This window comes from Diabrotica undecimpunctata, chromosome 3 (genome assembly GCF_040954645.1).
Source record: "Diabrotica undecimpunctata isolate CICGRU chromosome 3, icDiaUnde3, whole genome shotgun sequence".
Classification (NCBI taxonomy): domain Eukaryota; kingdom Metazoa; phylum Arthropoda; class Insecta; order Coleoptera; family Chrysomelidae; genus Diabrotica; species Diabrotica undecimpunctata.
The window spans coordinates 159015023-159035226 of record NC_092805.1 but is presented as its reverse complement, the minus strand read 5'-3'; the positions used below and the strand labels follow the sequence as shown (position 1 = coordinate 159035226).

Sequence of the window (20204 nt, the reverse complement as noted above, 5' to 3'; positions counted from 1 at the left end):
GGTGATCAAACGTAAACGAAACAGAGGTAGGTATTAGAAACTGCGACAACGTTTTTGAAAAACCCAGCGACACGCCGATTTTTTATTGAAGGGGACACATTTTTCATTATAGGGGGTAAATTTCGTTGTATTTTGTGAACAATAAATGTGCCAATATGACATCTCAGTAATTTAATGAACAATATCAAGATAAACATGTCAGAAGGAAGTAAGTTTATTTTAGAGTTTAAAAAAAATCAAGAAATTAAAAAAGTAGGTAATAAACGAGAAATTGAAGGGCCTGTGCTAGTGAAGTTGAAGTTTCAGGACATGTTAAGTATAAGGCAACTAGCAACCGTATTTGGAATCAACTAAACGAACGTCCATGTCACGTTTTTCCTAAACGGAACTGTAAATCGTTAAAATCGCCGGTATTGGTCTGATTCAAACTCCATAATTTTCCACTGAGTGTATGTGTATACACAGCAATCGCAAAAATTAAATGTATGTATCGAATCGTGGCATCATTTTTTTTTATCTGGCAATGTGAATGTCGAAATGTTTTTACAATTACTGGAAGAAGTGATTAATCCTGTCTTGACTTCATTGCTTATTCTAAAAATTGTAAAATCTATAGAACACCACCCGCATCTTTAGAATATTTAAGTCAACGAATTGCCGAATGCTGACGAATCACTCTGTAAATGCCTCGGAAAATGAATGAACGGATAAAATTAAATAAAGTATTGGACCGAATTAATTTAGACTAATGTATAAGGAACTGCAAGGGCTTTAAAACGATATCTTATTGGACCCCCATTGTCATTAAAACATGTTGGGGTGATTCTGACCCTGGTTTAGGCGTCAAAGTAAAATAATTGAAAATACCTGGAAAATGTATCCTTCTTTAATCAAAAGCGACGTGTCGCTGAGTTTTTTAAAAATGTCGCAGTTCCCAATAATGGCTCTGTTTCGTTTTGATTTGGCCGCTCTGTATAGTCAATAATTATGTCGTTGTCAGCACTAGCTTCCAAAGAAAATAAATTAAAAACAACAAAATGTTTAACGTTTTTATTCCAAAAAGAGATACAACCAATTCAAGAACGTAGGTATTGCGAAGCTAATCACTATATTGTGTATGAAAATGGTGACAGGTGATGTTGAAAAATAAACAAACAGACGACAGAGTAAATGAAATATATAGGTAGGCAGTCCGATACGTACTTAGCCTGACCGCCCGATGGCGCGACTATCTTAAGAGAAATCTACTATCAGAATGTATTGCCATCTACAAGAATGTATATGGTAATACATTCTTATAGATGGTTAATGTCAAAATCTCAGCCGAATCGGATTCGTAGTTTTGTTTTAACCGTGTGTGAAAGCGGGCGTGTCGGCAGATTTTATAAAAATGGAAAAAGAGCAATATCGGTCGGTGATGCGATTCTTGATTTTGCAAGAGAAATCGCTCAGCGCAATCAAAGAGCGCTTGGAAACTGTACAGTGACTCTTTTCCTTCGATGGCAACCGTCAAAAAATATTTTAACGAGATTTTAACGTCGGTTTTTGATGAGCCACGCCTCGGTGCCCCAAAAATGGTTACCACGAAGGATAGCGTGACAAAAATTCACGATCTCGTATTGGCAGACCGCCGACTGAAGGTGTGCGAGATAGCTGAGACAGTACGCATCTCAAAAGACCGCATATGTCATATCTTCTATGAAATTTTGGGCATGAGAAAGATATCCGCGCGATTTGTGCCGCGTTTGCGCTCTCCGGACAACAAGCTCAACCGTGGGACCACTTCTGTGCTGTGTTTGAATACACTAGAGACCAAGGAATAGCCCAGACAGTGGATGGCACCCGGTGAACGTACTCCGAAGAAGCGAAGACTGTCCTACCGACCGGATAAGTGATGGCCACCATTTTCTGACAGCCAAATTGCAGAAAAAACAACCCCATTTGGGAAGAAAAAAGTGCTCTTTCGCCAAGACTCATACCACCGACATTGCCGCTACGAACGGTCCCTATCCACTGTATTTTACAGATTTGGCACATTGCCCCTAAAAGGGCACTCGCCCGGCAGAAATTTAAGTTGAATAAGAAGCCTACTTTGCAGACCTTCAAAAAACGTATTTTTCAAACGGGTTAAAGAAGTTCGAGCATCGCTAGGTCAAGTGTATCGAGCTAAAAGAAGACTATGTTGAGAAATAAATCTCCACTTTTCCAAAATTGTCTCTATTCTTTTGTAGACTAAGTACTTATCGGACTGCGCTAGTATGTATTCAAGAACACTGCTAAGAAACAAGATACCAGAATGCTCTGCAGAGGAAACTCAACAGACGCAGGGAGAAACATATAGCATATGAAGAATGGAAATAAATAAAACTGATAATAAGGGAAACTGCAAAGTAGCAGAAGACACTGTGAGAGTAGTTAGGAGTATAAGGAACATTGAGTGGTATCATAAAGAATGTAGAAAAGCAGTTGGAGAAAAAAAAACAAACTAGAATTGAATAACAACAAACAAGTATAAGAAATAAACCATCAGATCAGAAAGTGAATAAGATATGCAAAAAAGAAAGGGTGATGCAGATTTGATAGCGTTGATTTATGAGATTGCAAATGTAAATAATATTTTATGAAAATAGAAGCAAACAATAAGGTAATCTTAATTGCCAAGATATAAAAAGATTTGGGAAAATGAGGGTGCAAAGTTGGTAAAACAAGGAGAAACTCTCTTTAGCTTACTAACCAAAAGCAATAAATAACCTATATAGTCTAGGAGTCAGGGCTGTTTAGTGCCGAGCATATTCTTAGGAATTTTGACCCGCGGAGATCAAATTTCAAACTTGCTTTTGCGTCAGAAGTAACGAAAACTTGTTATAAATAATTTAATTATTTAAATTATTATAATTCGTAAACTAACAAACATAAATCATGTTTTCAAAATGCAATTTTTTCCTCTAAAAAAACCTACAAAATGATGTATGGTAAATCTTGATCCAATAATTAGAACGGGAGATATTTCAAAAATTAGTACAAAACGTTGCAAAATTACGGCATTTAGGTGATTTTTCAATATTAATTCGGCTACATTTTGAGTAAAATAACTTTATAATAGCTCAAATTAAAGGAAAAACTGCCTGATTTAAAGCTGCAAGACCCGGATAAAAAGATATGCTTTATTATTATAGAGTAGTGGAGAAAATAGAGTAAATTGCATTGTAGTGCTATTGCTAACCACTGATATGTAATGTGCATCGTGGTAATTTAAAGTAAATATTGTCATTGGTTATTTAATTCAATTTCATCAAACTAGCCGTAATCAATTGTGAAATTGTTTTTCACGTTTATCTAAACAATTAACAAACCTAAGAACACACATTTCCCATTTGACTACGAATGTGTTAATAATTTAATGATATGTATTTTTGTAATTAAATAGGAATTGTATTGATTTACAAAATTCAAACTTTCGAAATTACTTACACACTGCCAAGAAATTACAAAATATTTGCACGGACTCTTCCTTATAAACAACAACTGCCGCATATAGACTTCCCAGAACAAATGCCGGGGCTGTGACTAATAACCATGGCAACGTAAAATTGAGGCTTTCCTAAAAAAATCAAAGTTGTTTACAAATATTAATAGAGATATTACATTAAACGTTAAAATCAGATTAATACCGTGCTACATATTCTCCTCATTGCTGTATGGCATTGAGAGCTAGACTCTTACAGCGAGCCGGGGGACAACGAGCTAGAGGATAGCCGAAACTTTCTCGGTATGTAGGCCAAGGCATCACGGCAACTTACAGGACAATTTAAAATCTATTGGAGTTAGAATATGGGGAAGGTTTAAGGGAGACAAGGGTGAATGGAGGATTATTCTGAAGAAGGCTCATAACGAGCTGTGATGCCACTGATAATGATGAAAGGATCTCGTTATGTATTCTTTCCACAGTTTAAATTTTAATGTTTAACGTAATTAATGACAATGACTGTCATTATCTTTGAGTGTTCCATAATGCACCATTTTTAGTATCTTTTAATTCTTTCATTTTTTGCATATTAAAACTGTCATATTTTCTACTATAATTTTCTATTTCAATCTTCCATTTATTTCTCTTCTAGTTTGTATATTCATTACATATTTCTATATTTCCTAAAATAATGTGAAGTACCGATTTTCTCATTTACATAATTTTCTATTCAATTAATAATTCAATACGAAACCAATTTTTTTAAACCGTTATTGTGTCGACACAACGTTACCTTGTACGGATTTAGATAACGTTTTTAATATTTACTGAATGATACCCCCACGTGAAAACTAATCAATAATCATGCCTATTCTCAGAAACGTTTACTTTATGGATTATTGAATTCATCTATGAAGCCAGATAACTTGAAACCTTGGGAGTGATACAATATAAGGATATTACCTGCCTTTGTGATTAATATAATTCAGCGAACATATTGCTAGCAATGAATATTGCAATAAAAATATACAATATAGTTATAAATAGGTAATTATTTCTAATTTTAGATCAAGACTGGGGATGACTGTGTCTGTATCGAAATTTTATCAAGTGTAAATAATATAAGAGACATTTGAACAAATATTTGAAGCTCTCGTCCTGAATTAATAATGTTAAGCGATTAGATTTTTTTTAGTAGTTAAACTATTCTTCCCGATATTACTTCACTTTTATCTATTCTCTGGAATTATTGCAGATTTTGATAGCTGAACATCTTTAGTTACGACAATTTGGTCCGTGTATGTTATGGAAGAGGTGCCTCTATCTATTTTATCTTCGACCTTTCCATGGAGGCCCAAAATAGCTTCTTATCTGTTTTGCTACTTACGTTCTTAGTATTTTCACGATATTTAGTTTACTTTGTACTGACTCATTCGTTGTTTGGGTCATCTTCTTCTTCTTAAGGTGCTGTGAATTTCTGCGCAGGCGACTCTAGATTCGGCGCAGGCACCACATCTGGTCTTTAACGTCCATGCTTTCATTCCGTACAAGAGAACAGGCCAAAAGTAACACCTTAGCATCTTGAATCTCAGGTTGAAATCCAACTTGCAATCAGTCAGAAATTTACGAAGTTTCAAAAAAGCCTTTCTGGCTTGTCCTACTCAACCCAAGTATTTAAATTGCCTAGCTAGCTCGATTTCTTCTCTAGCTACATATATCTTTGCACTTGAGTAATTGTTTCGTCCTAAAATCTTTGTTTTTGCCTTCTCTATATTTATTTTTAAACCCAAAGCTTCACTTCAAGAGCTAGATCATTTAAAAGACATTAAACATCTTCGATGTTAACCACCACTATCGCTGTGTCATCGGCACACTTAATTTTGTTAATAAACATACGTTTTGCTTTAATATCCGTATTAGAGTCTGCCCCTGTTTCCGCAAATGATTTTTGTACAAAAAAATTGGACACAACCTTGTCTCTCCAATTACATTGGAGAAAGTATACAACCTTGGCCTACTCCCTTTTTTATTGAGAAATCTTCCATTTTAATGAAATTTTGAAGACGTACTCTATTTTCAATAACTCTTATATTATTGGCATCTAATCAGAACTCTTGTAGATATTTTATAGTTTTTAGTTCGTGTTTTACGTTATCGAATGCTTTCGAATAATCGATGAAACAAAACAATTCTGTACAAACTGACTCCAACCACTGACTTCTTCAGATTTCTTAAATAATTAAATTGATATCAACTATATTTCCTTCGATAGCCCTGGCGAGATAAATGAACTTTAACTCATATGTGCAAACAATAATTAAATTAAGTGGTTGCAATAAACAATCAAAAACATAATATGGGTTTAAAGAAACTAAAGGTTAGAGTTACCGGTAAATTCAATGGTGTTTACACTATGTTACGAAATCTTGCGTCGGCCATCTCATCGCCTCTTACGCTAGCGGTAGCGAAATCCAATTTCTGACCGATGCTATAAGAATCGAAGTGGACAGGAAGGAGAAATGTATCGATTTATTTACACAACTCTATTTGAATTTAAACATAATCTGTGTGGCTTATTCTCAAGAAAAGTTTTAAAAAGTGGCTCATTAGACATTAGCTGGTGGTTCTTGCAGAATTCTACACGTGGCGGTAAATGTACGGCGGCGCCAAGCTTTTGGAATCGTAGATATCTTTAAAGAGCTTCACAATAATGTCTAGATTTTCTTCATTAAGTAACTTGATTGTTTGTGCATCTGCATCTTGTAGGCTCAGGACATCATTGCTTAGGACATCATTGCTCAGGCATTGTAGAAGATGGACGGTGTCGTTTAGGAAAGTTCGGAACACGGGAAACATATAAACAAAAAAAAAGGAAAAAAACGATTGTTCAAAAAATGAGCGCCACTGTTTTTTTTTAAATATTTGAATCCCGAAAAAACAGTAATGGTATGTTCATAATAGGGAAAGAAGGACTAAATGGAAAGACCGATATAAATGTCAAAAGAGAAACGGAAATACGGATTTCGCCAAGAACAATTTATCTGACAAACTCTTATTATTTTCGATGCCGAATTATCCCATGAAGTTTGTAGCACTTATTTACTAACATCCTGTATATGCCAAAGACTTCATGATGTTCCTCGTTATTTGATTTGAGACATTAATTTCTTTGCGTTGCTCGCCGTATTTGTTTTTGGAGACTGTAACAGTCATTTTCCAATATTTTTGGGGGTTTCCCAATACCGATCTTTGACTGTGCTCATAATTGGGTGAAACATAATTCATGGCCTTACACTAACACATAAAAGTAAATGATAAGAACTAGTAATTACTTACAGCTACAGATCCATAAATTAAGAGACATGCTATAAATATTTGGATTCCGTATGACGTCAGTATGCCAGTATGGTCTTCAATAAGAAATGGTTCTTCTAATGTTATGATTTCCCATATCCTCTCGTATATACGTAAACCAATTATAATCTGTAAAAAAACTTCTGATTATTGATGGTAGATCCATCAATAATAGATAACAATTAATGATGGATCTATGATGGACATATGGCGACACATATGTCAACAATAATTATTCTCAGCGTATAGGCAAAAGACGCTCACGCTGCAGATGACCAACTTTATTTCCGCGCTGATTTGAGGCGAAAATTTGATGCGGGGAAAACTCATGGATAAATACAAATTATTGACTATTGATGAGAAAATGGTAGTAGTAACTGCCCAGAGCTGCTGCATGAATCCATAAACAATACTAGCTCGTGGAAACCTGCTCGGTAAATACCGTATCAGCATGTCGGTGGATAATGAAAAATTGCACGGCGAAATAGATGGCCACCACAGGATGAGGCGTGGCAGATATTGAACCCAGCCGAAGCGCAACACACGCCTGGGCCACGGGCGACCCGTGCATCGCTTCTAACCGTGCTCCACAAAACTGTTCCCGCATTTCGCCGTGTGCTAGGTCTCGGCTGTGTTTAATATGCGCCGGGCCCAATACTTCCCATGCTGTGGAATACCGTGGGATTGTTACAGCGTAGAGACTAACGAACTAATAATCCTTATTCGTATACTTAATATACTTAATCGCATTAACGTTTAACAATCACAGCAACAAATAATATGAAAATGACAACCGAATCATCCGGAAAGTGCACCTCATTGAAAAAAAGATTTAAACCGCAGTTTAAGCATCATAAATCTATAAATCTAGATAAGACTACCAAATTTTATGAACTAATAGTTTAAAATAATAATTTAGACATTTGTTTAATTCTAGTGAAACCGATTAAGACTTATTTCTTTTTTATTATTAGCATTTACTAGCCTGTTAATTTTACAGAACATACATATTTCTACGTGGTGCAGAGCTGTAAGCTACCGGCGGGGGTCCGGTTGACGAATAGTGAACTGCATTACTCAAATTTATTAATTATTATGAAACAAGCAGGGTTGTGCGGTATATGGAAGCAAGAGATGCATCGCTTCCCTAGGTTTCCGTAGTAATAGCGTACTAGCTGAGTAACTGGGAATATTTAACAAAAAGTAATTTAAACTAACACACATATAAGCAGCCTTTTAAGCGCTTATATCTTTAGCTTTCCTATTCGTAATTCTACATTGGTAGTCGGAGTTATTTCGGGATGGAATCAGTGGTTTTGGCGATTTAAACAATTTTCATAAGGTAGTGAAACGACGGAGTCACAGATGCAGTTAAAAAAATAGCCATGGCTAAATGGGCTTGTGCCAGACATGTTGCCAGATTAACGAATGGTAGATGGACCAGAAAGATTCTGGAATGGCGACCAAGGCAAGAGGCATATCGAAGCAGAGGACGACCACCGACTAGATGGACGGATGATATTAAGCGCATCACCACAAACTGGATGCAAGAAGCTCAAGATAGAAAGAGGTGGAAAATTTTACGGGAGGCCTACGTTCAGCAGTGGATGTTATATTACGATAGTACTGCAATAGTACGAATTGTTAATACAGACGGAATGTGCAGGAAGGATTTTTAGGTTTTATAAATGTACCTATCAGAAGATAGAACGGCACACGCAATATATAAAATTGTTTGTGAACTTTTAATATCCATTAATGGTAATGACAAGCTAATTACCAAAAGTTATGATGGCGCTGCGGATATGGCTGAACATTTGGGGGACTACCATTGAAAGTGCGAGAAACATGTCCTAGTGCGATATTTGTACACTGTTTTGCCCACAAAGTAAACTTAATTTTATCCCAATCGGTCATACAGATCAAAGAATGCAAAGTCTTTTTTGCAACTTTGTAAAACGAAGACTACCAAAAGTTGCAGTGACGCGATTCAATTACAACGGTCTAACAACAACTATTAACAGTCTTAGAACACCGCGATTCTTTAATTGAATTATTTGAGAGTGTTTTGGAGAATGGTAAAAAGTGGAATACAGAAACCATAAATAGCTCGAGAGGATTTTTGGATAGTTTAAAAAAGATTTTAATTTTACTTTTTAATCTTGCCTTTTTCTGAAATATTTCCATTCTCAGATAATTTATTTAATGTATTACAATGCAAGATAAACGATATTGGCTTCTTTATAAACAAAATTAACGAATTTAAAGATGTTATTAACAAAAAGAGAGATGACTTTGAAAAATGCTGGAATAATATGATGGCAAGAAGTTTTGAGCCTAAAAGGAAACGCATACGCACTGATGTTGGAGATGTTGAACCTACCGCCGACTATATATTATCAGATTTTAGACCCAATATACCAACAAATGGAAAATATGTTTAAGAATTTTGATCACCTAGACTTTCTTGGGCTGTGCAATTTTAATGCATTTAAAAACACACTTTATGGACAATACGAAACTGATGACATTGACACAAAAAATAATGCCAGTGAATTACTAATGTTTTTAAAAACAACTTCTTTGGACAAAGCATATTCGGAGGTAGTGAAATTATGTAAGTGCCTCTGTAGAACACAGTTTTTCAAAACTAAAACGAATAAAGACTTACTTAAGAAACTTGACAGGACAAGTTCGAGTCTCTAATGTTTCCCTTTTCGGCAATTGAAAATAATCTGGTTAACGAAATGTCACAATATCCAAGTTTTTACAATGAGGTTATAGACGAGTTTGCGAAAAATCCTAGAATTGAATTACACTATAAATAGGTGAGTTTTTACATTTTTTTTTTTTATAAATTGCTTCCCTTTTTTTAAATTTCACCGCATGCCCTTGGAAACAAGACATTTTAGATAACATATTTTGCCGAGCTCTGTGATTCAAAAACTTAATCGTACAACTTTTAATACAATACGTATTTAAATTATTAACTGATATGTTTACAAAAAATATGAAATTGTGAAAAACTAAATTTAAAAAATCATTAGCAACTTTACATTCCCACCTCTATTAAATTAAATCTATTTATTGAGGTTATGAAATTATTTTCAACAAGACAAGTAACTTAAAAAAGTTTTACCAGATGAAGAACACCAATAGTAACACAAACTTGACGTAAAGTCACATTCATTTGAATTTTCATGAAACTTTTTTGTTCACTTCAAAACGTATTAAAATGAATGTACCACAAAGTATGTAAACAAAACATCAACTAAAAAATATGGCAATTTTGCGCGTTCCAGGGCGAGGTATTCCATAACGTTTCATTAGAGATGGGACGGATGTTCATAGCAAGAGGTGGATGTGGTGGTTATTATTGGGTACACAGAGTCGGACTTCAATATGCAATATTGAATGTGAAAATGTACAATGTAGTATTTGTAAATACTATATTTTGTTTTCAATATTAATTTATTTATATATGATTTTGAAATATATTTGAAAAATAAATAAAACTTGAATAAAAAAAAATATAAAATATGGAATTTTATAATTAAGATGATTGTATAATTTTAGTTACAGACGCCAAATTTATACTGAAATTTTTGTTATTATATCTCAGGATTCTTATTTGAGTTCAGAAATACCTTTCTCTTTGATTACTTAATTACAAACAGGAGAAGAAGGAAATAAATACGATCCAAATGTGCTAACATAATTAAATATAAGATTAAAACACCTTGTAAAATAATTACAAACAAATCATTATATAATATAACAAATAATTATTATTGTTTTGTGTAAAACTTATTGAAGTCGCTGATTAAATGATTAGAATAATAACGAAAAAATGCAATATTTTGATTGTCAATAAATTAGCAAGTAATTGAAAAATCACGAAAATACGTGGCGTAACTCATTAATGTTATCTGTACAAAGAAATGCACGTACAGTTTGAGTATGTTGTATGAATCGTAGCTAGAGGAGTAAAATAGTGGCTAAGCCCATTGGTGGTAGCGCGCGTGCAAAAAGACTGTGTTTGTAACTATTTGTAGGGATAAAATTCCGTACCTAAAAATTCTCAAGGTTGGCCATACTCTGGTACAGCTACACAGGAGGCACATAAATCAGAGTTTTTAAATGGTCACCCAGCCTTGATATCAAATTGCGTATATAATTCCGCAGGAATTTGGTATATTCTAAAAACAAATGAATTTGTTTGAACTTAAAAACAGATTACCATCTGATAGCCAGTTTGGCAATGAGAGTTTACTGAATAGAAGAAAATAATATACTGTAATCTTTTGAGAGTAAATAAGTATTTAGAATATATAGTTAAATAAGATATGTAATGTAATGTAATATATATGTAATTTATACAGTATGATGCAAATGTATGAAATAAATTCATTCTTTCAGAAACAGAGGACTTTAAAAAAAATGGAGGAGGTCACGCGACAGCTCATTTGGAAGGTCTCCCTATCGTCTGTGCCACGATGTAATCACTTGAATATTTATTTCTACAGGGTTCACCAAAATTATGAACTTTGTTAAGTAACATGGCATTACAATAAATATTCATTCACTGAACTAAAATACACTAAGGAATGCCACTGGGAATAAAACAAAATAGTGTTTTTTTTCTTGTTCCAAAAAAAATACCTTGAAAACAATATTGTCAGTGATTCGTCTTTATTTGTCAATGATCTGTGAATCTGTCAAATAATAGACATTAAATTTTTACTATTCGAGTTTTTTGCCGACATTGATAACAGCATTTACAAAAATGAAACTAACAGAAACAGATCGAATCGAGATTTTAATCATGATTGTTTATAGAGATAGAGTGAGGACTCAAGCAGAAGTTCGTAATTTATTTAATACTAAATAACCCAATCGCGAACCAATTACTCACGTTAAGTAAAATTGAAAAAAAAATTAGAGAAACGGGACATGTTAAAGATCTTGACAGAAGTGGTAGAAAATCAATATCCGAGGCCAAAAAACTGGACGTTGTACTGGCGTTTCAAGAAAATAACCATAGCAGTTCTAGGCAGGTCGCACTAGATAAAAATGTCCAACAATCAACTTTTGTAAGAGCGCTAAAAAAGAAGAAGTGGCATCCATACAAAGTACATCTGGTCCAGGAGTTATTAGAGGATGACTTTGATAGAAGAATCGAATTCTGCGAAACTGTTATGAAAAAATGTAACAGAGATCAGGGTTTCATACAAAAGGTACTTTTTTCTGAGGAAGCGTCTTTTATACTGAACGGCCACGTAAATCGCCAGACATCGATACTGGGCAAGTGAAAATCCACATTGGATGGAAGAGTATAGGACACAATATCCCGAAAAGGTGAATGTTTGGGCCGGAATTATAAACAATCAAATTGAAGGGCCATATTTTTTTGGGGAAAACTTAACTGCTTCTCGTCATCTAGAATTTCTTTAGGATTATCTGTTGCCACAGCTGACTCAGTGCCACAGCTGACTCAGCTATTTCCAAATAGAAATGATTTGAGGTAGTAACATGATGGGGCTCCCCCCAAGGGAGCCAATCGAACGGCCACGAAGGTCTCCAGATTTGACTCCGTTAGACTTTTTTTGTGGAGATATTTAAAGAGGAGGGTGTATCAAAATCGACCGAATAATGTAGAACAGTTGAAGGAGCGCATCAGTACGGAAATTGCACTAATAACACCTGAAGTCATCGAAAACGTTGGGAAAGAATTTATTGCCCATCTTTCACATTGTATTATTCCTGAAGGTCGTCAATTTGAACATTTGTTGTAATTTAATTGACTTTAAGTAAACATTTATTGTAAGTTAATTGTATTAATAAACCAACAGTTTTGGTTGGCCCTGTAGAAATAAATATTCAAATGAATATATCTTTGCAAAGGCGATAAGGAGACCTTTCAAATGAGCTGTCGCGTGATCTCGGTTTGTATTTAAAAAAATCGTCTATTACGTCATTACGCCGACACTGATGACGTAATGTCCAACACATAAAGCAGTTGATGGGCATTCAAAAATTAAAATTGACGTGATTTAAGATTTTTTTTTAAAGTCTGTTTCTAAAATAATGAATTTATTCCATACATTTGCATCATACTGTATACAAATAAATACTAAACTTTCCAAAACAATTATAAGCAAATGAATCTATAAACTATTAAAAGTTATTACAAGCAAATCAACTAGACATATCAGTGTTTCACTATCCTGATAAATTAATTATCCCGACCCAAGTTAAATTAGCTTTAAAAAATAACAAATACTACTTAAAAATTAACAAAGAAAAACTATATAAATTAAGTTTATTTTATTGTTTCGTTTTTAAAACTTTATGACTATGCAATATTGTTTTTGAAAACAAGTTAACTTTCAATTATTTTAACTCTAAAATATCCCCGTTTTCTTTACATTTAAATTTTAAATTTAGAAGTGTTCTTTTATCAAAACTCAAGCTAAAACTCATTCCTTTGTTCTGTTTACACGGAATTAAATGTCCTAATAATCGTTCCTATCTCTTTTGATTGCCAAAATATCCTTGGCTATAGTTCTCCTGATAAATGATAAACTTATTTGTACTTACAAATACTGCAAACTTCTCTCAATCATTATTGGGACATTAATATTAAAACTGACACTAGTAATCTTGTATATATAATCTAATATTGTAATGTTTTATACACTTTATAGTAACCGTACCTTAGCTAAGGTTTAGCACACTTCAATAATTCATTAAGTGCCATAATTTCAAGTAGTTATATTACATGTCAATATTTAAAAAACAAAGTTATTAACATTTATAAATTACTGCAAAATAAGGTTTATTGCAAATATCCTGGTCAATTTTTATGTATTTTAATTTAGAAACACACAAATTAAAGATCTTGACTTTTATTTGAACTTTACTATTTTTTTATAGGAGAGGGAATAGTTAGGAATAAGCCACAATTTGGCTTTAAAATTAAGTTTACTTGACGTTTCGATTTTCACTTCAGAAATCGTGCTCAAAATACTAAACAATAACTTTACTTATTCATATTGACAATTCAGACATAAATTATATATTTAATGTAGATTACTTTAAAATGATTTTGCCAATATTTTTGAGTTGCGTTCCTGAGACGATATTGTAAGATAGTTCATTCGATTACATGAAATCAACTTTAACTTGCCACAGTACCATAAGAATATAGCTTGAGAACAATATTTGATTTGTACTATTTTTCTCTAAAATATATAAGAAACGTTTTTAAAAAAAAATTTTCACTTTTTATGATTGTTTCAATCAAAAACAAACCAAAATCAGCCTTCAAGGATTTCTCATCAGCTATCCCTCATACACGTATACCATTTAGAATGGTTTTTAGAAATACTTTTTCAACATTTTTTTCCTTTACTGGCCTATCCTGCAACGCAATCTACATTCTATTTAGTTTAAGCTCTTCCCCTTCCCATTCTTCTCGAAGTATACGTTATAATGTTATGATGGATCATATAATAATGCATTTTATCGTTAAAAAATTTCTAGAATGAATGTGCCTGGGTTGTTTGTCAAGCAATATATTCAGTTATAATGAAAAATGAACTTTATTTACATATTCACGAATTATTTTAATACACTTCTGTTTATTTTCATATTTACCGGGTACTTTAAAACATTTCTAAAATTATTTCGGCAATAAATGAATTCTATAAATCTTCAATAATTATATTTACATAATATTTCAGAGATTGTATATCAAAAAGGTTCATATATTCACTTTAAATGACTTTCTAGAAATAAATAGTAATTATTTTAGTATCTATTATTAGAATATAATATATAAAACATAATATTATATGGATGGGAAAAGTTATAGAAAAGTTGTTATTTATATCGTTGAAATAAATCTGTACGATTTATTTTTTGATATATTATCCTGTTAGAAAATGTCAATTGTCTATGGGTTTAAAAATGCTCTTGGCAATAATTTATCGTCATTTTACAATAATAAAGTTGTTGTAAATATAGTGAACTGCAGGAAACATATAGTTCTTTGTTATAGAGGCCCATTCTACTACAAACAACTGTTGTTTGTCTGGTGGCGTCAGTGTCACGAGAAAAATCTTATTTTCCTAAAGGTGCGCATCTATGGTGCTAACTACGGGATTAAAATATTCATCTTAGCCTATTTTAAGGGATATTTAAGCATATTTAACGTCCTATTTAAAGAATTTTTTTTTGTTTCTAATACTTATACTCGAGTCGTCAATAAACCTCAAAAAATCATACGAACAAGCTGAATTTTGCAGGGGATATCGATTTTGGTACCCTAAACAATATACAAAAAAGTCACTTTTACCCCTGGCTTCCCTCACCCATTTGCCGCAAAATATAAAAAAGCCGCGTTCTTCATAAAATGCAATTAGATTTTTGCCAATCGGACTGTCTGATTAAAAGATATCGAATTGTTACAGCGAGTTGATAAAATTTTTATTTAAAATAGATTTCGCGCGTGTTATTGTCATTCAATTCGGTCGCTTTGGGCGTTGTTTCTAAGAGAACAGTATATTCTACACAAAAAGTGCTATTAAATATTTATGTTCAAAATTATTTCAGCAAATGAAGACAGCAAAAGAAGGTCCAATTAACGAGACTGCTTTCTTTTTCTACTTGAATTTCGTTTGCAGAACTAGCTTCTGTTCTTTCAACCATTACAGAGGTTTCTGGCTGTTTTAGGATTAAAGCGTTCGAGACATCTGATTGTACCGTATCTGAAGAAGTATGGAATGCTTGTTTCCCTACATTTTAATAACTGTAGTCTTCTTGATTTCCAGTGGCTATAACAGGACTCGCATCTGGTTGTAGTGCTACTGAAGATGTAGGCCTACTGTCTTCTGATTGTACTGTGGCCGAGGAAGGGATAGTTACTGAGTGTTAGACATTCAAAGAAGCAGTGGCTTCCAAGTGTACTGTAGTGGGATTGGAAAGATTATTTTTATACCTAAGCAAATTATCTTTTTTGAATATTGATGTAGGAATTGCATCTCTGTTAGGACTTTTATATCATCTTTGTTAGGACCTGTTTATCGGCATCATAAATTCCTGTGGCTTTAAATCCGTTAATAATATTATTACTAGGTATTTCATGTGCTAGCTTGGTTATTATTTGTACAAATATTTTTTTAGAAAATTTTTTGCGAAGATTTTCTCTCTGCCACTTACTAAGTGCCTTGTCCCAACTATTTTTCAGACCTCTAAAGACTGACACATCTAATGGTTGTAATAAATGTGTCGTGTGTGGAGGTAACTTCGTAATAGTAATTTCATTTTTTTGTGCTAACTTAATCAAATCTGTGGACATATGGGTAGCATGGCCATCATAAATTGATAAAACTGGTCTCTCCTTAGTAATATTAGGTAAAGAAACATCTCTAAACCAATTAAAAAACAAAGTAGTTTCCATCCAACCTCGAGACGGTGTAGAAACTGCAGTTTTGGATGTTGTATTCTCAATAATCCAAGTATCTTTACCTTTAAATACACAGAGGAGAGGTATCATTTGACCATCAGCAGAACAACACACCAAAACAGATGTGTTTTCTCGGCCAGACGAACTGATCTTCCGTATGCTTCTTGTCCAAATGCACCAACGACATTTGTTTTACTAGGAACATGGCAAAATTATGTCTCGTCGCAATTAAATATCTGTTCTGGTTTCTCCTTAAGGTTAAGTTCCTCCCCAGTTTTTGTGAATACTTCAAAAAAATTATAGATGACACAAGGGTTCACCGGATCGCATCTAACATGTTCAATACCTAGGTTTCTTTATTGACAGATGGTGCCTAGTTTTAAATGATCTAAACCAGTCAGGGCCTGGTCTCTGGTCTTTAAATCTACTCTTGACATTATTTTGTCTTATATTCAATTTTACTAAGTCTAATACTTCCTCTCTGGATAGGCCAAACCCATTTTTGTCCATAATTTTTAAGCAATCTGCAATTTCTTTTTCCTCAAGAGACGACAAATATGACTGAACTCCTCCACTATCCTTACCTTCTTTTGAAGTCAGTGCAGTCCCACGTGTTTCTTTGACTCGATGCTTCAGTATAGATCGTGGAATATTGTAAAATAATAATGCACCCCGTGTCGTCTTGATGCCCTTTCTAATATCCACATTTGCCCTATTAAGGTCTTCCTTGGTATATGAGAAGCCAGCACCTTTCTGAGTTTTTCTTTTGTACGTTCGTACCATTTTCTGAGACAAAAACAATCTGGTATAACTTAGGCTTTGAAAAAGTAAAGAATGGAAAAAAGTATGTCCTGAGGTCCTGAGGAATAACTGGACCAGGCTCTGGCCCAGTTACTCCCGATATGGGTTCCAGTTACCCCGAAAGAGCAAAAGCTCTTGGGGTAACTGGACCACCCATTTTAACCTCAAAACCAATAAAATAAGCATGCAAAACTAATTAAAACATTGTTAATAGAATATTAACCAACACTTTTACACTAAAATACATGGTAAAAACACTTACCTTGATATACAAAACAATAATGTAAATCGCAAGCACACCACGTTGATTTCATAAAAAATAACTAAGAATTTAAATTGGACTTTTCGCAGCAACCAAAAGTATTATGAAGGTTAGAATTAATGTTTTGGAGGGAAGGCACATGCCTGCAGTAGGTACAGCCAACAACAAAAAACTTAAATACATTTATAGTCCTTTTCCATCATATTGATAGCACATTATGTATGCAAATCCTCAACAGGTCAAAAAACCATAGGCGTCACCCTATACTTGTTTTAAAATAAATAAAAAAAATTAATATTTTAAGATGCTGTCAACAATTCATTATCTTTTAAAAAATCTTCTGTAAAATAAGTGTCCACTAATCTCACTATACCTTTTTTGTGCGTAAAAAACATCGGTATATATGCCACACGATTGTTGTTAATTATACACGGGTGATTAACGAGAGAATTCAATGTTTCACGAAATAAATTAATGTAAACAGTAATTTAAAGGTGATTATTGTTTTCTATACAAGTTATCGCCTGACACAAAAAGAATACCTTGTTTGAACGATTACCTGGAATTACTGATAAGGCTTCACTAATGATAGTTTAAGTAGTTTTTATGCCACATTACAGCTTATGTCAATAATATAAATTAGAAATTGTTTGCATCTTCCATTTAGTTTGTAGATGTACATTGTTCATGTCTTACCTACCTACGTTTTTGGTGTCGATATTTTGTTATTTGCATTTAAAAATGACGTCGACAACAGGTTTTATCCCAGTTAAGTGTAGTTTTAAAGGTGCCTTCAGTCTAAGAGAGAAAAATATAATATTAAATGTACACGATGCACTTGTACATCAACGCCCTTTAAGTAATGTTCGTGAAATCGTTAACATGTGTTCAAATATGACAGGGGTTGGAGAAGCAACAATTTATAGATTCCTAAAAGAAAGAAAAGGAGGAACTCTTTCATTTCCCAAGAAGAGTGGAGGGAGTAAACCCTTGGAAATTGAAGAAATACATAAAAACATGATAAGACGCAGCGTCCACTCATTTTTTTTAACAAAGAATTTCCAACGTTGGACAAAATCCAAACATTAATTAGAGAAAACGAAGAGTTACCAATCATAAGCAACAAGAAACTATGGGGACTATTGAGAGAGATGGGATTTCGTTGGCAGAAAAATAGAAGAAAATCCGTTTTAATTGAAAAAGATTACATTGTATGTTGGAAACGAGATTATCTAAAAACTATTAAAAAGTACCGAGAAGAAGGGAAAACAATTTTTTATTTGGACGAGACTTGGCTAAATGAAGGTCATACTGTACCATATCTATGGGTTGATACAAATGTGAAAAGTTCCCGTCAGGCATTCATCGAAGGTGTACCTACTGTAATAAACAATATTCCCGTTGGAAAAGGACGCAGACTCATAATAACCCATATTGGAAATGAATACGGTTTTGTCAATGGTGGAATATTAAGTTTTGCCTCAAAATCAACCACGAGGAAATGACTGCTGACGTTTTTGAAGAATATTTTGAGTAAATGTTGGATTTAATTCGAAAAAATTCTGTTATAGTCATGGATAATGCTAGTTACGATTCAAGACTAGCAGAAAAATTGCCAACAACGGCAAGGAAAAAAGGAGAGATAATCGAATGGTTAGATAAACACGCAATTGAGTACAAGGAGAATTCGAAAAAAAGGAATTATTACCTATTTTAAGGCAACATAAAGCAGCTTATAAAAAATATATAATTGATGAAACGGCATTAAACCGTGATGTAATTATTTTACGTTTACCCCCATACCACTGTGATCTGAATCCGATAGAAAATATATGGTCTCAAGTAAAGGGTGAAGTCGGACAACAACAAAACTTTTAAATTAGAAGACTTATAACAATTATTAGAACATTCCTTATCAAAAGTAACTCCAGAAAATTGGAAAAACGCTGTTAGTCATGCTCACAAGGAAGAAAATAAAATGTGGAATTTGGACAATATGACTGATGCAATGCTGGAACCGGTAATAATTAACATTGGAGTTGAAGATTCCTTAGATTCTGAAGAAAGCAGTGAATCTGAAATGGAATTTGATTAAAATAATATTAATTTTTTTACAAATCGGCCCCTGTTACGGCCACAAATTATTTTATATATAACCAATAAAATAAACATCTTACATTTCGTGCAAATTCATTAGTACCTGTTAATCTCCATCACTCCGACACTGGCAACTTTATTTAGGGATTAGTAACCCTCAAAACTATTGTATTCTATTCTGCTTCAACCTTTATACCTGGTGGTCATACTCAATTTAAAATTGTTTTCCTATATACTTCTGTAAACTTGTTGACAAATATCCATTTTTCATTGAGTCACCCGTATCAACAGTTTAGGGATTTACATACATAATGTGCTATCAATATGATGGAAATGGACTATACAGTTTAACAATATAAAAGGTTACAGAAAAAAAAAGGTCCAGACACCCCCTGGATCCAGTGGCCCCCCATCACCATTCTTGGTATATCGATTTTTTCAGTTCGCCCCCCTACTTAGGGGAAAGGCGGGGGTAAAAGTGGTGAACTCTTTTGTATATTGTTTGAGGTCCCAAAATTGACATTCTCTGCAAAATTTAGCTTGTTTTTATGCTTTTTAGATGCCAAATCTCTGACGACTGGACTATTAGCCTCTTACAATTCAAAAATACTTTTCTATTAAAAAAATAATAATAGGAAATCTAAGATGGTTAGAAAATATGCAGAACTGGTTAAACCTGACAAACAAGCATCTTTACGATCAACATTTTCTAAAAAAACATAGCCTTGAAAAATACCAACCTTGGACACTTGAAG

The 20204-nt window shown here is 33.4% G+C and overlaps 1 protein-coding gene across 3 annotated transcripts in view; it reads right to left on the bottom strand.

The window, feature by feature from the left end:
• The window catches only part of LOC140437665 (uncharacterized), a 25697-nt gene extending 5493 nt beyond the window's left edge, over positions 1 to 20204 (bottom strand). The window contains exons 1-3 of one of the 3 annotated variants that reach the window (XR_011950401.1): positions 20190 to 20204; positions 6803 to 6949; positions 3472 to 3601 (exon numbers count right to left, since the gene is read on the bottom strand). Coding sequence is in view for 1 of the 3 variants with exons in the window: in XM_072527311.1 (XP_072383412.1) it covers positions 3472 to 3601; positions 6803 to 6949; positions 9960 to 10022 (340 nt within the window). In the remaining 2 variants the exon portion in view is untranslated. Of the gene's footprint in view, positions 1 to 3471; positions 3602 to 6802; positions 6950 to 9491; positions 9507 to 9959; positions 10127 to 20189 lie in introns of those variants that run through there. The other 2 variants (XR_011950400.1, XM_072527311.1) reach the window with 2 other exon arrangements.